The 16,599-nt window shown below is 34.0% G+C and overlaps 2 protein-coding genes and 1 non-coding gene across 3 annotated transcripts; 2 read left to right on the top strand and 1 right to left on the bottom strand.

Moving 5' to 3' along the window:
• The first annotated feature begins 2,655 nt into the window (after positions 1-2,655).
• On the top strand, positions 2,656-3,819 carry LOC148554182 (uncharacterized). Its single transcript, XM_088495026.1, has one exon. The coding sequence runs from the start codon at positions 2,656-2,658 to the stop codon at positions 3,817-3,819; it is 1,164 nt and encodes a 387-aa protein (XP_088351152.1).
• A 9,440-nt stretch (positions 3,820-13,259) lies between these two features.
• On the bottom strand, positions 13,260-13,340 carry TRNAF-GAA (transfer RNA phenylalanine (anticodon GAA)). The gene has a single exon. It is a non-coding gene; the product is annotated as a tRNA-Phe (tRNA).
• Positions 13,333-16,572, top strand: LOC107605955 (Galactosyltransferase family protein). The gene is made up of 12 exons (XM_016307909.3): positions 13,333-13,659; positions 13,726-13,789; positions 13,874-13,923; positions 14,028-14,221; positions 14,364-14,427; positions 14,515-14,587; positions 14,738-14,861; positions 15,164-15,251; positions 15,346-15,396; positions 15,661-15,732; positions 15,820-15,932; positions 16,151-16,572. The coding sequence occupies exons 1-12, from the start codon at positions 13,553-13,555 to the stop codon at positions 16,171-16,173; spliced, it is 1,023 nt and encodes a 340-aa protein (XP_016163395.1). The 5' UTR covers positions 13,333-13,552; the 3' UTR covers positions 16,174-16,572.
• The last annotated feature ends 27 nt before the right edge of the window (positions 16,573-16,599 follow it).

The following is a 16,599-nucleotide window of genomic DNA, read 5'->3' as shown; positions in this document are numbered from 1 at the left end:
ATCTTCTACAGCATGAGTCTCTAAACCCCATGGTTGGGGGTGAGGAGCTCTGCTGTGTTTTGATGAATTAATGCAATTACCACTGTTTTTCATTCAATTACGCTTGTTTCTATTCTAAGATATTCACTCGCACTTCAACTTGGTGAATGTGATGATCCATGACACTCATCATCATTCTCAATCTATGAACGCGTGCCTGACAACCACCTCCGTTCTACCTTAGACTGAGTGCATATCTCTTAGCCTCCTGATTCAGATCAGAGTCTTCGTGGTATAGATAGGCTAGAATTATTGGCAGCCATTTCTGAGATCCAGAAAGTATAAACCTTGTCTGTGGTATTCCGAGTAGGATCTGGGAAGGGATGACTGTGACGAGCTTCAAACTCGCGAGTGCTGGGCGTAGTGACAGACGCAAAAGGATCAATGGATCCTATTCCAGCATGAGTGGGAACTGACAGATGATTAGCCGTGCGGTGACAGCGCATTTAGACCATTTTTACTGAGAGGACGGATGGTAGCCATTGACAACGGTGATCCACCAACATACAGCTTGCTATGGAAGGAGACTAGCGTGCGTGAAGAAGAAGACAGTAGGAAAGCAGAGATTCAGAAGACAGAGCATCTCTGAAACCTCAACCTGTTCTCCATTACTGCATAACAAGTATTATTTAATCCATGTTCTTTCACTCATTCCAATTAAATCTGAGAATTATTGATATCCTGACTAAGAGTTACAAGATAACCATAGCTTACTTCAAGCCGACAATCTCCGTGGGATCGACCCTTACTCACGTAAGGTTTTACTTGGACGACCCAGTGCACTTACTGGTTAGTTGTGCAGAATTGCAAAAGTGTGATTGTGATTTCGTGCACCATACGTATAAAGTCGAGTTTAACCCCTTTAATTTGTCCGTTTCTGTTTTATTTTTTGATTCGTTCTCTTTGGTTAACTAGTGTAATTAACGAGTCAACTTAGGTTTGATTTTGGTTAATAACTATTAATTAGGGTTACTACTGCTTTTGCATGTACCACCGAGAAGGATCATATCTTTCTGATATTTTATTTCATTCCTTTTCAAAAAAGTTTTACCCGTATTAGATTTAATTTTTAATATCATGTCAATTGTGTTTGTTCTAGTATTCTTACAGTGTGTAGATTTTTTTTCAGGCATATTTAAGTTACAACCTCGATCTAAAAGAAGGGTAGAGTTCGATGAATGAGGATCCAACCTCATGTTATCTGCTCTAAGCTTCTCATTTTCTGCTCTAAGCTATGAGTTCTTACTTCTTTTAGATTGAGACTGCAACAAAATTTAACTTATTCAAACACATACACTTTATTTTTAGTTTGCTTTATCAACACTACGCTGAATTGTATTAAAATTTATCTTCACTTGAGTGCATTTGCCTCTTTGAATATTGAGGACTCTATATATTAGTACTATAGTTTGCTGGTTTGCAAATTACAAAGAATTGAATACCTTATCCTTATTTGTATTTTACTCTGTAGAGTAAGTACTATGTACTATGTAGGGTCTAATCTCTGTGTTAGCCATAGCAACTCAGTTAAATGCAATTACTACTACATTTATTTGTATGTAATGCACTAATGCAGTCATATTGAAATTGAGTGATTCACAAATTTATTTTATTATACACAAAAAGGTAATTAAGTCATTATTCAATGTTCTGGAATTAGTTGAGAATTCAAGAATTAAATTTAAATTATAGACCTACTATACTCAACCCCACTTGTCAGTGAAGAATTGTGATTTAATTTAATTGAAATTTAAATGTGTCCATAACAACAATAATGTATCTTAGTGGTTTATTTTGAACTACTTAAAATTTTTTAATAACTTTTTTTTATTCCTCCTTTTCTCGCTACAAATAATCATCATAGATACTCTGTGTTTGTTTGCTTGAACTGAATCTTGTGTTTGCTTAGTTGCTATTAAATCTTATTAGTATTGATTTAAGTCTATTTTTTTATTACAGGCTTTTAATAGTTGTCTTTTCGCTGCTGTTGTCGCTGCCACCTCTCTTGGTTTGCTTCTGCTGTGGTACTGCTGTTGCTGCTAGGGTACGGATTTAGTTTCTGCGGTGCTAGTTGACTATCTTTATTTTAGTTTAATTTTAAAAATTCTGACAGCTTCTATAAAGGCAACTACGCTAATGAATGTTAATTTGTTATAACTTATTTGTTTTGTAATAGAACCTCTATCATTGGAGGTCATGTGATATTGGTTCTCTATGTCCTAACCTCGTATAAATTACACTCGTTAGTTATCATTAACCCATTGTTAGTTGGATCCTTCAATTGCTTTTATCATTAATAATTTTTGTTATCAATTTGCTAAACTTCAAAACAACATCCATTAATTTGTTATTCATGTTATGTATACTACTTAAGTGCTTTTCCAAGGCAGTCACTTCAAGGTTTTCTTTAAGAATTGCTAAAACTCAATTTTCTTTGATTTTTTTGTTAGTTATCTTCAAAGTATTTTGCAGGTTGGAAAAATATTGTCTCTTATTAGTTACATAGAAAGCTAGATTTGCAGTTAGTGAGACTAACATTAATTAAGGACTTTAGAATAGGAACTTAGCTATCTATTTGAAATACATAGGTTTTCGATGGATGTCTTCAAGGATTGGATGAATACGCCCTGTCATTTGAAAGAATATCAACTCGGTGTAGAAAAGTTTTTACATTTTGCTTTTTCATCAGCGGAAATTCCTCAAGAGAAAGAAATTCAATGCCCATGTAAAAAGTGTTGTAATAGACTTTGGTTAAAGAGAGATGACGTGTATAACCATTTAATATGCCACGGATTTGTAGAAGGTTATAGGCGGTGGTTTAATTATGGAGAATCACTTGTTGCTATGGATGTTGACAGTGACACAAACGGTGAATATAACTGTAATGATAACATTGATGAGCTGTTACGTGATAGATTCAGAGATACTACACAATTTGATAGACAAAATAAAGGACCCAACGAATGTGCAAAGAAATTTTATAAATTGGTGGATGAGACAAGCCAAGAACTATACCCCGGGTGTAAAGAATTCATAAGATTATCTTTTACTATCTGTCTTTACCTGTTAAAATGCTTGCATGGTTGGAGTAACGTGTCGTTCACTTCTCTCTTAGAATTATTAAAAGAAGGAATGTCATATTTGAATATCCCTACTTCTTTTGATAAAACCAAGAATATGATAAAGAATCTGGGTCTTGACTACCAAAAGATCGATGCATGTCCTAATGACTACATGTTGTATCAAAACGGGCATGAGAATGACGTATCGTCCCATGTCTGTGGATCATCCCGTTATGTTGAGAATCCTGTTGTGGAAGAGGATGATGTAACCTCATCAAGAAAGTCTCGTAAAGTTGCTGCGAAAACTCTAAGGCATTTTCCTTTGATTCCCAGACTTCAAAGACTTTTCATGTGTACAAGGACGGTTGAAGCTATGTCTTGGCATCACAAGGAGTGTGTTAAAGATGGCTCATTAAGGCATCCTGCTGATGGTGAATCATGGAAAGCATTTGACAGCCGACATGAAGATTTTGCGAAGGAGCCTCATAATGTGAGACTAGGCTTAGTAAGCGGCGGGTTCAATCCGTTTCGAACTTTGAGCAGTACACATAGTACATGGCCTGTTGTTTTGATGGTGTACAATCTACCCCCTTGGATGAGTATGAAGCCTGATTATTTTATGCTCTCTTTATTAATTCCTGGACCACAATCACCGGAAAATGACATTGATGTCTTTCTTCAACCGCTTATTGAAGAATTAAAAGAACTGTGGGAGTGAGGTGTAGAAACATATGACTCTTCAAAAAATAAAATATTCAACATGAGAGCATGTCTTTTATGGACAATTAATGACTTTCCTGCGTATGCTATGTTATCTGACTGGAGTACAAAGGAAAAATTGGATTGTCCATGTTGTAATAATGAGACTTCTTCTATCTATTTGAAATATAGTCACAAGACTGTTTATATGGATCATCAAAAATTTTTACCGATGAATCACCTGTGAAGGCATAACAAAAGATCTTTCAATGGAAAAACTGAACTTAGGTCTCCACCCCAGTTGTTAGAGGAAACAACTGTATTTGACATATTGCAAGAGATAGATAACTCTTTCGGGAAGAAGCAAAAGAGATCAAAGGATGGGCTATCAAACTGGAAAAAGCGGTCAATATTTTTCGAATTACCATATTGGAATTTGGAAGTACATGTTTAGACATAACCTTGATGTCATGCACATAGAGAAGAACATAGTTGATAGCATAATAGGAATTCTATTGGATATTTCCAGAAAGACAAAAGATCATGCAGTTGCTTGTTTTGACCTTAAAGACATGGGTATTAGGAAAAACCTTCAGCCGAAAGATACGAAGGATGGAAAAAACACTAAGTTAGCAAAGGTATGCTTCTCAATGACTCCAGCAGAGAAAACAATCTTTTGTGGTGTGATGAAAGGAGCAAAATTACCAGACGGAAGTGCTTCCAACATCTCTCGATGTGTGCAACAAACAGAAAAGAAGATTTTCGATTACAAGACCCATGATGCTCATTTCATGTTACATTACTTATTGTAAGTACCAATCAAGAGCATACTTCCTGACCATGTTGTCATCGCTCTAGTTTGATTATGCTCATTTTTTCGCCGGATATGTCAGAAGGTAATTAGCCTAGCTGAGGTGGCAAACTTAGAAGCAGAGATTGCTGAGACATTATGCCAAATCGAGAGAATTTTTCCTCCAAGCTTTTTTGACATAATGGTGCACTTGCCTATTCATGTGGCAAATGAAGTGAGGTTAGGTGGTCCAGTTCAATATCGTTGGATGTACCATGTTGAATAGTATATGTGCACACTAAAATCGTATGTTCGTAACAGAAGTCGTCCAGAGGGGTCCATTGCTGAAGGATATTTGGCTAATGAGTGTATAAACTTTTGCTCAAGATATTTACATGAGGATGTTCAGACAAGATTCAATAGAATCCCTCGAAACAATGATGAGTGTGTTTCTGTTGAGATGCGAACTCCCAGTTTGTTTCCAAACAAAGGATGTCCCTTCGGTGGAAAAATGGAAAATGTGTTCATCTTAGATGAAAAATCAGAAACACAAGGACATGCATACATCCTGAACAACTGTGACAAGATCGAACTCTACATGAGGCATTTTGTTTGCTTTATTATCATCTATTAGTTTGCAATTACAACATCGTACCTTACTAACAAATAAGAATATTTGATATCTTCAGAGAGCATGAGAGTCAAGTTAATGATAACAATCCACGCAGAACAAAGTAGGAGAAAGCCAAAGACCATAGTCAACAATTCTTAGAATGGTTTAAATTTCGTGCCATGAAAAAAGATGTGCCTGGTTGGGCAAAATGGTTGGCTAGAGGTCCAAATAGACTTGCGAAAAGATTTTCAAGTTTTGTTATCAATGGGTATAGGTTCCATACAAGGCACCGTGATGTGAGACGTAAAACCCAAAATAGTGGTGTCACATTAGAAGCATTGACTCCTAGTTTTGCTAGTGTGAAAGATAAGAACCCAATTGAAGCAAAAGTAACCTACTATGGTAGAATAGTTGATATATAGTTTCTAAAGACCACTTTGGTCTCTCATATGTGTATTTCAGTAAAAAATGCTACAAAAAAAAAGCATTTGTGTTAGCATCTCAAGTAAACCAATGCTTTTATGTGCAAGACCCATATGTGAGTGACAAACACTATGTTATGAAAACAATTCCAAGAAATTTATTTAGAATAAGTGATGACCTTGAGTCCGATTCCCCCACAATATATGCAAGGGAGCCATGTGAACCTGAAATGATTCCAAGTCTTCCAAATGATAATGACAAAGTTGATCTAGTGAGGAATAATCTACGAGCTACCATCATAGATATGGCTCCAAACATGTTTGCCAAGCAACATTGTGAGGAAGACGAGGAAAAGTGAATATGATGAGTACATGGAGGATGTTGATTCCGATTCATCTTGATATGTGTTTATTTTTGCATTTTTTTGGTAGTATTCTAAATGATTATGTTTATTTAATTAATAGAATTACATTTTTTCTTCTTATTTCTTATGTGTGCAGAATAGAGAAAGGGGAGATCACTAAAAGAAAAAGAATAATTACCTTAGGTCAAAAGAACATGAAACAGAAAAGTCCAAAAAAAAATTTTTTTGAGGTTATTCAAGTTAAGTCAAGTGCTGAATTGCTACAACAATATATTATTAAGAGAGAGAAGATCATGGCTGACAATAAGAAAGCTAGGTTGCAAGCTCAAAGTCCAAAAGATCCAACAAGAAAACAACTCATCACAATAGTGGAAGATGCATTTGAAGAGCAAATTGAGGCTCCGAAGAAGAAAAAGAAGGTTCAACCAAACTCACTTTTTCAAGGATGTGAACATAATGGGAATAATTCAAAGGCTGTTGAAAAGAACCCCCAAAATGGGAATGAGACAATGTTTCAATCTGAAAAGAACTCGAAAACTGGGAATAAAAAAACTATTGAAGGTGATACAATGGATCAAGATGATGCAAGTTCTAATGAGGAAGGAGAAGATACAAGTGAGCTGAGCATAGAGTCAAACAAAAAAGGAATGAGTATTGACATGTATTTTAAGGTGCATGTGATTAATTTCAAAGACGAGGAAGATGAGGAAAATGAGGAAGAGGAGCAAGATACTGCAAATATTGAGGGTAGTGGAGGACAAGCTAGTAATGAAGGTACTTTTTCTTATCTCCCTTGTTGTCTAATTATAGCTTATATTACTTTTCAATTAGGTAGAGTTAAAATTCTGTTATTCTAATTGGACTTAGGCACTAAAAAGAAAACTCGTGGCAAGACCTTATGCAAAAAAACTTCATACCACTGATTTTAATGATCGACATGAGGTGGAGTTTTTACAAGGGTAGCCTATTGGTCCAACCAAGGAGGTCGTAGCTAACCTAGGCCAATTTTTGAGTTTAACAGTTAGAAATCTCCGTTTTGTGATTTTGCTATACACTAGTTGGCATGGCGTGCCTGATAATATCAAGGAGGACATGTGGGTGTACGCCAACGTATGTAAATATGCTTTTATGTACAGTTTATTTATTTATTTGTTTGTTTTGTTGTGTGGGGTAACCTTTGGCATTCTAATGTATTGTGTTACATAGCAAAAGTTCATTCTTCCAATAAGTTCAAAGCCGTGGGTCATGTGGGGATTTTGTCGTGCATGGAAAAAATACAAGGGTGAAATTAAAAAAGAACATTTCTTAAAGTACAACACAAAGAAAGAAATGATAAAGAACCGACCATTAGAGATTCCTGAATTTCAGTTTCACAAGCTAATTCGGTATTGGAGTCTTCCCGCTATCAAGGTAATGTTATGTCTTCTATTTCTTCTAGCTATCCTTAATTTTTTTTTGTTATTAGACTTGGTATTTCAAAAAAGTTGATGTGATTTTCAAAGAGAAAGAAAATGTGTCCGTTAAGAATAATAATATCTCTTTTTCATGTTTATATTTAGGCTATGTCTGTTAAGAATACTGAAAATAGGTCAAAGCAAACATGTCCTTACCGAATGGGATCCACAAATTTTGCAATAGTGCGCAAGCAGCTAGTAACATAACCTATTTTTGTGTGATTTCTCCTTTATATTCATGTTATATTGTCGAGTTAGTATGCTTCATGTAAATTTTTCTCTTCATACTCTAGCATGACTCTAAAGAGAACAATGAAGAGCCATCAAGGGCTGAAATTTTCACAGCAACTCGCACAAGTAAAAATGGAAAAGAAATTGATGCTGAAACACAAACAACAATTGTGACTTGTTTTGTATTTGTATTTGGATTTGTACAATATAAATGCTAGATAGATTTGTATATATATTAAGTTAATGTGACTTTGTATTTTTTTTTGTTACTTTTGGTAGAATGAACTTTAAAGCTGCATAGAGGCAGGGAAAATCATGAGGATGCATTTGTAGCAGTGCTAGGAAAGGACCAACCAGGTCGAGTTCGTTGTTATGGGACTTCAGTTACAAGAAGCTCTCTTAGAAAGGATGAGGAGATTCGCCAAGTGAAGGTTGAATACAATGATAAGGTCTTACCATTAGAAAAGAAGATGAATGATGTTTGTGGTCTATTAAAGATGATGTTGCACCAACTCAATCCTGGAATGAGTGATGAAGAGGTAGCACCCTTAGTGCAAGCAGCCCAAAATTCTCCTTTGGATGCCTCAAGTAGTAGACTAAGAAATACTCCCCACTCCTCCGAAGCAACTCACATTCCACCAACCGATGATGTAAGTAACTGTCCTAACCTCGTATTATTGTCATTCCCTTGATTTAGATTATAGAATTTTGTTTTTCATGTTGAATTTATGTTGCTGGCTGAATATGTACTGTTGATTTATGTCATAACCTCGTATTATTGGTTGTTAAATTTTCTTGTAATGTATTGTTGGCTGAATATGTACTGTTGATTGCTTAACTATAATTTTTTCTATACTTTATCTTCTCATTGACATGGCCAAAAGTAACTAAGGGAGGTTTACCAAATAGCTAATTACTCCCTAATTATTATATTTTATGTTTAGCTATGAGTAGATGATTATAAAAATGTTGTGTCCTGCACCAGGCTGTTAAAGGTAGCTGATTTGAATAACTACAACAACACTTGGGTTATTATAAAGACTACACCATCCATAAGTCGATAACTTCCACGTGATCATGTGATATTGTATGTATATTGAAGAAAGACCACCGCTTTTTGTCTAGTTGAAGCTTGTGTTAATAGTTTGATCTGATCATTAGAAATTGGAAATAGAAAAAAGTGATGTTGAGGCTACCAACTGTGATTTTAAAGCTTCTTCGTATATTGTCTTGTGGCTGGGCAATTACTATATATTACAATTTCACTTTTCCTGGACTTAAGAAACTAACACTAATATTTACTCGAGCTTCAGCCTGATCTTTAGAGCGACATATGCTCTAGTTCTACAATCTTCATTTTTTTTAAGAGGATGACATGCATGGCTAACAATATGCTAATATGGATGTTACTCATTGATGGCCTTGGCAAGTTTCTATGCTTTATCTCTCATCTATTTGTTGATGTGATTTTCTATGCTTTATCTTCTCATCTATTTGTTGGCCTTGGCAAGTTTTCTGCCTTATTTCTACTTTTAAGCTGAATATGTATTGTTGATTGCTTAATTTACTGCTTTGCATGAGTTTTTCTTTCAATTTTCGTAGATAAATAGAATGAAATAAGTATACGTGTTCAATTCAATTTATTGCAGGAGCTGACCTTCTATTTTTCTTAGTTTCTATTCAAATAAAGTATCTGTTGAATTAGGATATAGGTATGTTATCAATGGTGCTAGATAAAAAAGTGCCAAGGGAAGCATATATGGTTGTGACCTTGTATAGGGACTATTTCTTTTGTGTTTGATATGTGTTTTTGTTCTAATGGCTGAATATGCAATATTGCGGGACCTAATTAAAGTTGCCTTGCCATTTTCATGTTTAATCAATTTGGATTTGGAATTGGATTTGTTGGACTTAATTGAAGTTGCTTTTATAACATGTACTAACACAAGATTATTTAAAATTCTGTAGGACAGTGATAAAAACAATGGAGCTCATAATGGATGATCACACTACTCATAAAATTTGATATTTTGTAACTAAGTATATAAAAGAAGTAGATATGTGACACTTGTTGGAATTGCAATTCTTATTTACTTGTTATGACTTTACTTTTTGGTACTGTCATCAAAGCCTACCTTTGTGGTGACAAGTTTTATATGTATGTCTTTTTTTACGGAAAAGTTTATATTTGTTGGATTAGTTCAATATATATAATTTTATTATGGTCTATGATTTTAAAATTATATATGAATTTTGCACGAAATATTAGGAAGATTAATGAAAAAAAAATTCTGACCAAACTTATGGGTACACTTAAAAAGGGTGGCTATATCTTAATTTTGGGCTCAACAAGCACGCTTAATAAGCGTGGCCATAACTTGGCAACCGGCACGCTTTAAAAGCGTACCCATATCCTCATCTATTGGCACGTTTTCTAAGCGTAGCTATATCTTTTTGTATTGATAAATAGCCACACTTTTGGAGCATAGCCATATGTTTACCCTATTGGCACGTTTAAAAAGTGTAGCCATAGCTTCCCCTATTGGCACGCTTTTAAAGAGTACCCAAAGCATACCTTCTGGGACGTTTTAAAAACGTGGCGATATGTGCACTTTTCGATACGCTTTTTAAATGTACCTATAGGTTAAGACCTATGGCCACGCTTTTTAAGCGTGACAAGAGATGAAAGCGTACTAACAAAAAAAGCGTGCCGATAGATCCATAAAAGCGTGGCGATAGAGCAACTGGCACGTTGGTGGATGTGACGCTTTCAAAAGCATGCCGATAGCTCAAAAAGCGTGGCGAAAAGCTATCAGCACACTTTTATGCACTTTTCGGCACGCTTTTAAAGCGTGGCAGAAAGCTTATTTTCTTATAGTGAACCCGTGGATGTTGATTTCATGCGATGTTCCCCACTGGAGAATTAGTAACAGTCACATTCTCCACCACTGTACTACTTTCGGCACATGTTATCACTTCCACGGGTGTTTGGGTGACTACAGCAACATTTTCAGTTGCAAATGATTCAACATTAGCATTAGAAATTTTCTCTGCCATTTGAATAATCTTGCTACTTCTCAGTTGCATGCACTAAATAATTTCAAAATACTTTTGACACACTTAATATTTAAACGGTCCCACTGGGCGTGCTAATTTGTTTTTATCGATTTTTAGCCAATCGAAAGTGGTTCGATATCTAGTGATTTGGGAACGAAACCTACTCCTCTGTAGGTACCATTTTTTAAAGTGCATCAAAAGATCTTTCTATCGAGCAAAATAAAAGAAAATCTGAAAGATAAACAAAGTAAACTCTGAAAATAAATCAACTGAATTTAAAATGAATTGCATTCATTTTAAATAAAAGCTGTAAATTGTCTTCGACAGGATCGAAGAACTTTGAAATCGAAAAAGTAAAGTGCTGAACTTTTAAAGGAAAATAAGAAAAGTAACTGTGCTTGAAAGATAAATTTGCAAAGAAAATAAAGAGTACAAGGAATGTAAATGAAAAGTAAAGACATGGAAGGAACCCTACAGAAAAAAATGACTCAAACGCAAACTCAGTAAGTCGCAGGGAATATGAGTGTGCTTGAGTATTTTTCTGAAGTAAAGTTCCAACCTTTTCTTCATCGATCTTTCATTTATTTATTGAAGTCCTTGACCAATTAGATTCAAAAGTAACTCCCGCGTGCGCTATCTTTTGCATAACCGTTTCCGCTCTTTTTGTACAACGTAGGTAACGGTCAACAATCGACTCCAAAAATGATCTTATTCCTAGACTAAATACATCGACTGGCTTCTATCCTTTATTTTACGACAAAACCCTTCTCGATTCAACCTCCATTTCTCGAAATAAAAGATTCATTATACTTCGACTATGATGTCATCGAAATTAAATATTTTCGATCAACAATCACATTGTCAAAAAAAGAAAAGAAATTAATTGGAGTATTTAATGTTTCTATATATAAAAATATTATATTTTTGAATTTTATTAGTACTTTGTTTGTCTAATTTGAAAAAAAAAATATTATGTATATACTAAAATAATCACTAAAATTTCAAAAAAAGAAAAGAAATTAATTGGAGTATTTAATGTTTCTATATATAAAAATATTATATTTTTGGATTTTATTAGTACTTTGTTTGTCTAATTTGAAAAAAAAAATATTATGTATATACTAAAATAATCACTAAAATTAAATTAACTACTATATATTTATGTATAATTACATGTATTATTTAACTTATTTTTTATGCGTATTTTATATTACAATATGTATTATATATTAATAGCTGATTTTAATATACATCTAATATTATTATTTTAAAATACGTTCATAAAATAAATTTAGATTTCCTTCATAAAACATAAATTTGTAGGATCAAAATATAAAATATATTTTTATATATATAAAATATGTTCGTGTTAAATTTGGACAGTAAATTAAATAGTTTTATTAGATACAAAAAGATGTTTTAAACAAAATATATAATTAATAATATAATATAGGGCAAAAAATAGAAATAAGTTAAGAGAGAAAATAATTTACGTGAATCAGCCAAAACGAAAACTGCTTCATGAATCTACCAATACACGCTTATATGTAGTTCGAACTAGCTAAATTCGAACTCCATTTCTACATAATTCGAACCAGTTGGGTTCGAATTATACACAAACACACGCACACACTAATTCGAACCAGCTTTGTTCGAATTACACACACAATAATTCATGGTATAATTCGAATTATGCTGTTAAAAAATTAATAATTTATTAAAAAAATTTATTAAAAATTTACTAAAAAATTAATAATTTAAAAATTAAAAAAAATATATATTTTATTTCATACGTTAAAAAAAAAGCTAACAAAAAATTTAATTACGAGACTTCTTTAAAATATTAATGAGCTATCAATTCGAATTCCATACAATTATATGGTGAGATATTACATGATTCGAATTAAGCATGGAGAAGTTCGAATTACTCGGATTCAAATTATATGGTGAACAATTTGAATTCTATACAATACTCTTCTGCCCATTCTTGATAGCTCATGAATATTTTTTAATAAATTTATTTAAATTATACCACAAAAAAATATTTTATTCAATGCAAAATAATTTAAAAAATGGCTTAAAAAATTTTAGAAGTACTATAAAAATTTGTAATGTCCTAATGACTTAGGACATTAAAGAAATACTCTATATAGTCACTAATAATTTAGAAATTAAAAAAATTTATTTTTATCATTATTTACCTAAATCACTAGAATATTACAAACTTTTATAGTACTTATAACATCTTTTAAGCTATTTTTTAAAATTATTTTATATAGAATAAAATATATTTTTTAATTATTTTGTATGAAATAAAATATTTTCTTTCATTTCTAAATTATTATTGACTATGTAGAATATTTTATTTAAAATTTGAGTATATGCATGTATTTACCTAAGTTATTAGAACATTACAAATTTTTATAATACTCCTAACATTTTTTAAAATTGTTTTGGATAGGATAAAATATTTTTTGTAGTATAATTTAAAAAATTTATTAAAAAATATTCATGAACTATTAAAAATTGACAGAAAAATATTTGTGTGGATCGAACACGCGACCTTCAGATCTTCAGTCTGACGCTCTCCCAACTGAGCTATCCCCGCAATATATTTTATATAATATTAAAATAGTATACAATTATTAGGCGAATGAAATTGGTAGAGCTGGGCGAGGAATGAGAAGAGAAGAGACTGTGGTGACGAAAGCTGCGTTTTTGGGTTGGTTGCTTGACTTGCGTTTAGTGTCATTTACTTCGTCTCCCTTCTCTGCAACTAACTGCAGAGAGAGAAAGAGATTGGATCTGAGATTGAATTGAATGCAGAGCAGCAGCAGGGGATCATCGATGGCTTATCCATCGTTCCGCATCCCTGCACTTCTCATCTCCATGTTCGCCACGTTCGCTTCCTTCTACGTCGCCGGAAGGTACTTCTTCTCTCTTCTCTTTCCTCTTCCTCTTCCTCTTTGCATTTCTCAACCATTCCTCTTCAGGTTATGGCAGGACTCGCAGAACAGGGTTTATCTCATCAAACAGCTCGACAGGATCACTGGCCAGGTAATTCTTCAAGTTCCTAACAATCTGATTTTTGTTCATTTTAGTCTAATCATGCTTAGGGTTTCGTTCTGCTAACTGTTATAGGGACAATCTGCGATATCAGTAGAAGATACCTTGAAGATCATAACCTGCAGGTTCACTCAACTTGATCTCTTAATTCTTGTTTGGATATTTGTTAGTGAGGATCATTTCGTGCTTGGAACTTGTTCAGTACTTGTTTCATCGTATTATTGTTTAGGGAACAGCACAAGAAGCTCGATTCCCTTGAGATGGAACTTGCTGCGGCTAGGCAAGAGGGTTTTGTTTCGAAGCGATTGCTTGAGACCAATGGGACTTACTCTGAGGGAAGGCCTTTGGTCATGATAGGTATACTCACAACATTTGGCCGCCAGAAGAATAGGGACGCCATTCGCAATGCCTGGATGGGAAGTGGTAATTATGTTTTGTTCTTTCTCTTACTTAATCAGAAGTCACTGACATTGTAAACTACTCTGCCATGATTAATATTGCACGGTTTGCTCACTGAGATTGTGGATTAGAGGTGGTTTTAACATTAAGAGTTCTTTCTTTGCAGGTGCAGCTTTGAAGAAACTGGAGGATGGAAAGGGCATTGTTGCACGATTTGTTATTGGGAGAAGGTTTAAATTCTTACTTTTAATTTTTCTGGAATGAGGGGGCATGTTGGATCCAATTGTGATTCTTATGGCTTATAAACAATTTTGCAGTGAAAATCGTGGGAACAATCAGGATAAGGATATTGATCGTGAGAATAGGCTGACTAATGACTTCCTAATTCTTGTAAGTTTAACTAGTCTAAGGATTTTATTCTCTTTAAGCATTCTGCTTTACTGGAATTTGGCAAGTATTTTGTGGCTTACTGTGAGTGGAAAATGAGGTTTCAAAGCAGAAGCTGGTTTAGCTCACTGCCTTCAACTCTTATGTTGACAGGATGATCACGTGGAATCAAACGAGGGGCTCCCAAATAAGGCTAAATTGTTTTTTGCTTATGCTGCAGATAAATGGGATGCTGAGTTTTTTGCTAAAGTAAATGATGATGTTTATGTAAATATTGGTTAGTTTCTCCTTTACTAGATTATAAGACTCTTCTTTTCTAATTTGAGAATTTTTCACGTGTCTTATCAGCAAAAGAGTTATTAGCTTTCAAAATTAATTCCAAATTGTGATCAAATCTCAAAGTTAGTTATAGGAGTATCGGGACCCTTGTACAAAAGGTATCCTAACTAATCCCCCAATTATATGATAATATTTCTTGTGTGCCTTTTTGCAGAATGCAATCAACTTTTCTATTCCTATGCTATTTTGTGATTGGACATGTATTTATATGCCTTGCCAATGATTTGTTTTCTTTCACAGATGCCTTGGGTTCTACACTGGCAACTCATTTGGACAAACCTCGTGTTTACATGGGATGCATGAAATCAGGAGAAGTTTTCTCTGAACCGTGAGTCCCTAATGGGGATGACATTTGAAACTTCACATGCTTATAAAAAAAATATGATCATGGTTCTCATACAAGTCTCTATGAATTATGTCAGGAAACATAGATGGTATGAACCAGAATGGTGGAAATTTGGCGACAAGAAATCGTAAGTCAAACAACCGGTTAATTTGTATGACTGTATGAGTGGATAGATTGAATTTTTCTCCAATGCAAACTTATATCAATTGGTTATTTTTTGCCTGACATCAATTGGTTATTTTCAACAAGGACAGCCAAGATAGTCAAATATTTAACTTTCTAGTATTTGGTGCACAAATCTCGGTGCATTTGTATGGTGTTTCACAAATGTTTTTCCTCATGCTTTCTGTTTTCTCCACTTCAGTTGATGATTTATCTACTGTTAAAACAGATATTTTCGTCATGCATCAGGAGAGATGTATGTCATATCACGAGCCTTGGCTAAATTTGTATCAATAAACAGGTTGGTACCAGTTTTTACTGTGTTTATTCTTAGCTACCCTCTCCAACTGTGTATGCAACTAAATGTTGTTCTGTTATGACTTGACAGATTTGTTCTCCGCACCTATGCCCACGACGATGTTAGTGCTGGATCCTGGTTTATTGGTCTTGATGTGAAGCATGTTGATGAATCAAAGTTTTGTTGCTCATCTTGGTCAACAGGTTTCTGTCACAATTCCTGTGTTTTTGTTTAGCTTGTGAATGTGCTCATTAAAATACAAGTTCACGTCTTCACCATACTATGGACCAAGCGATTTATATCCCAACTTGACAACTTCAGTTATCTATGTGATTATTATGGAATTTACTTGATATAAAAGTTTTTGATATGTATCGAATGTCATTTCTGCCTCAAAGTGATGTGGATTTTTTATATGCAGGTGCTATCTGTGCGGGTGTTTGAGGAGATTCCAGTGCATTGTGTGAAGATTACCAATGTAATACAGAGCCACCAATTGTTTAAAGGTTCGATTTTCAGAGATATTTTATCTCTACCGTGAGTTGAGTGATTATGGTAGACATGTTTGTTGCGAGGTTGCTTCTAGATTTGGAGTTTATTGAGAAAAACATTCATTAACTAGTGGCAACGGTGGCCTAAAATATGCACATTCCCACCTATCGGTTTCTGTGGTTCTGAATTCATTATGGACAGAGAAAGATAGTTTACTTCCGAAAGTATTTAACTACTGTATTCTATAGGAGTGACAGCATGATAGCCGATCATTTTTTCTTGTGTTGTAAATGACAATGGCAGGGTATTTGACTCCAGTTTTTCCTTTATGAGATATAGGCTTCTTGTAACCAAGTCCAAAAACTTACTCTTTTTTTA

This window comes from Arachis ipaensis, chromosome B7 (assembly GCF_059453495.1).
Source record: "Arachis ipaensis isolate K30076 ecotype BB chromosome B7, ASM5945349v1, whole genome shotgun sequence".
In the NCBI taxonomy this organism is placed as follows: Eukaryota; Viridiplantae; Streptophyta; class Magnoliopsida; order Fabales; family Fabaceae; genus Arachis; species Arachis ipaensis.
The sequence above is the reverse complement of the archived record's forward strand: the minus strand, read 5'-3'. Positions and strand labels throughout refer to the sequence as shown.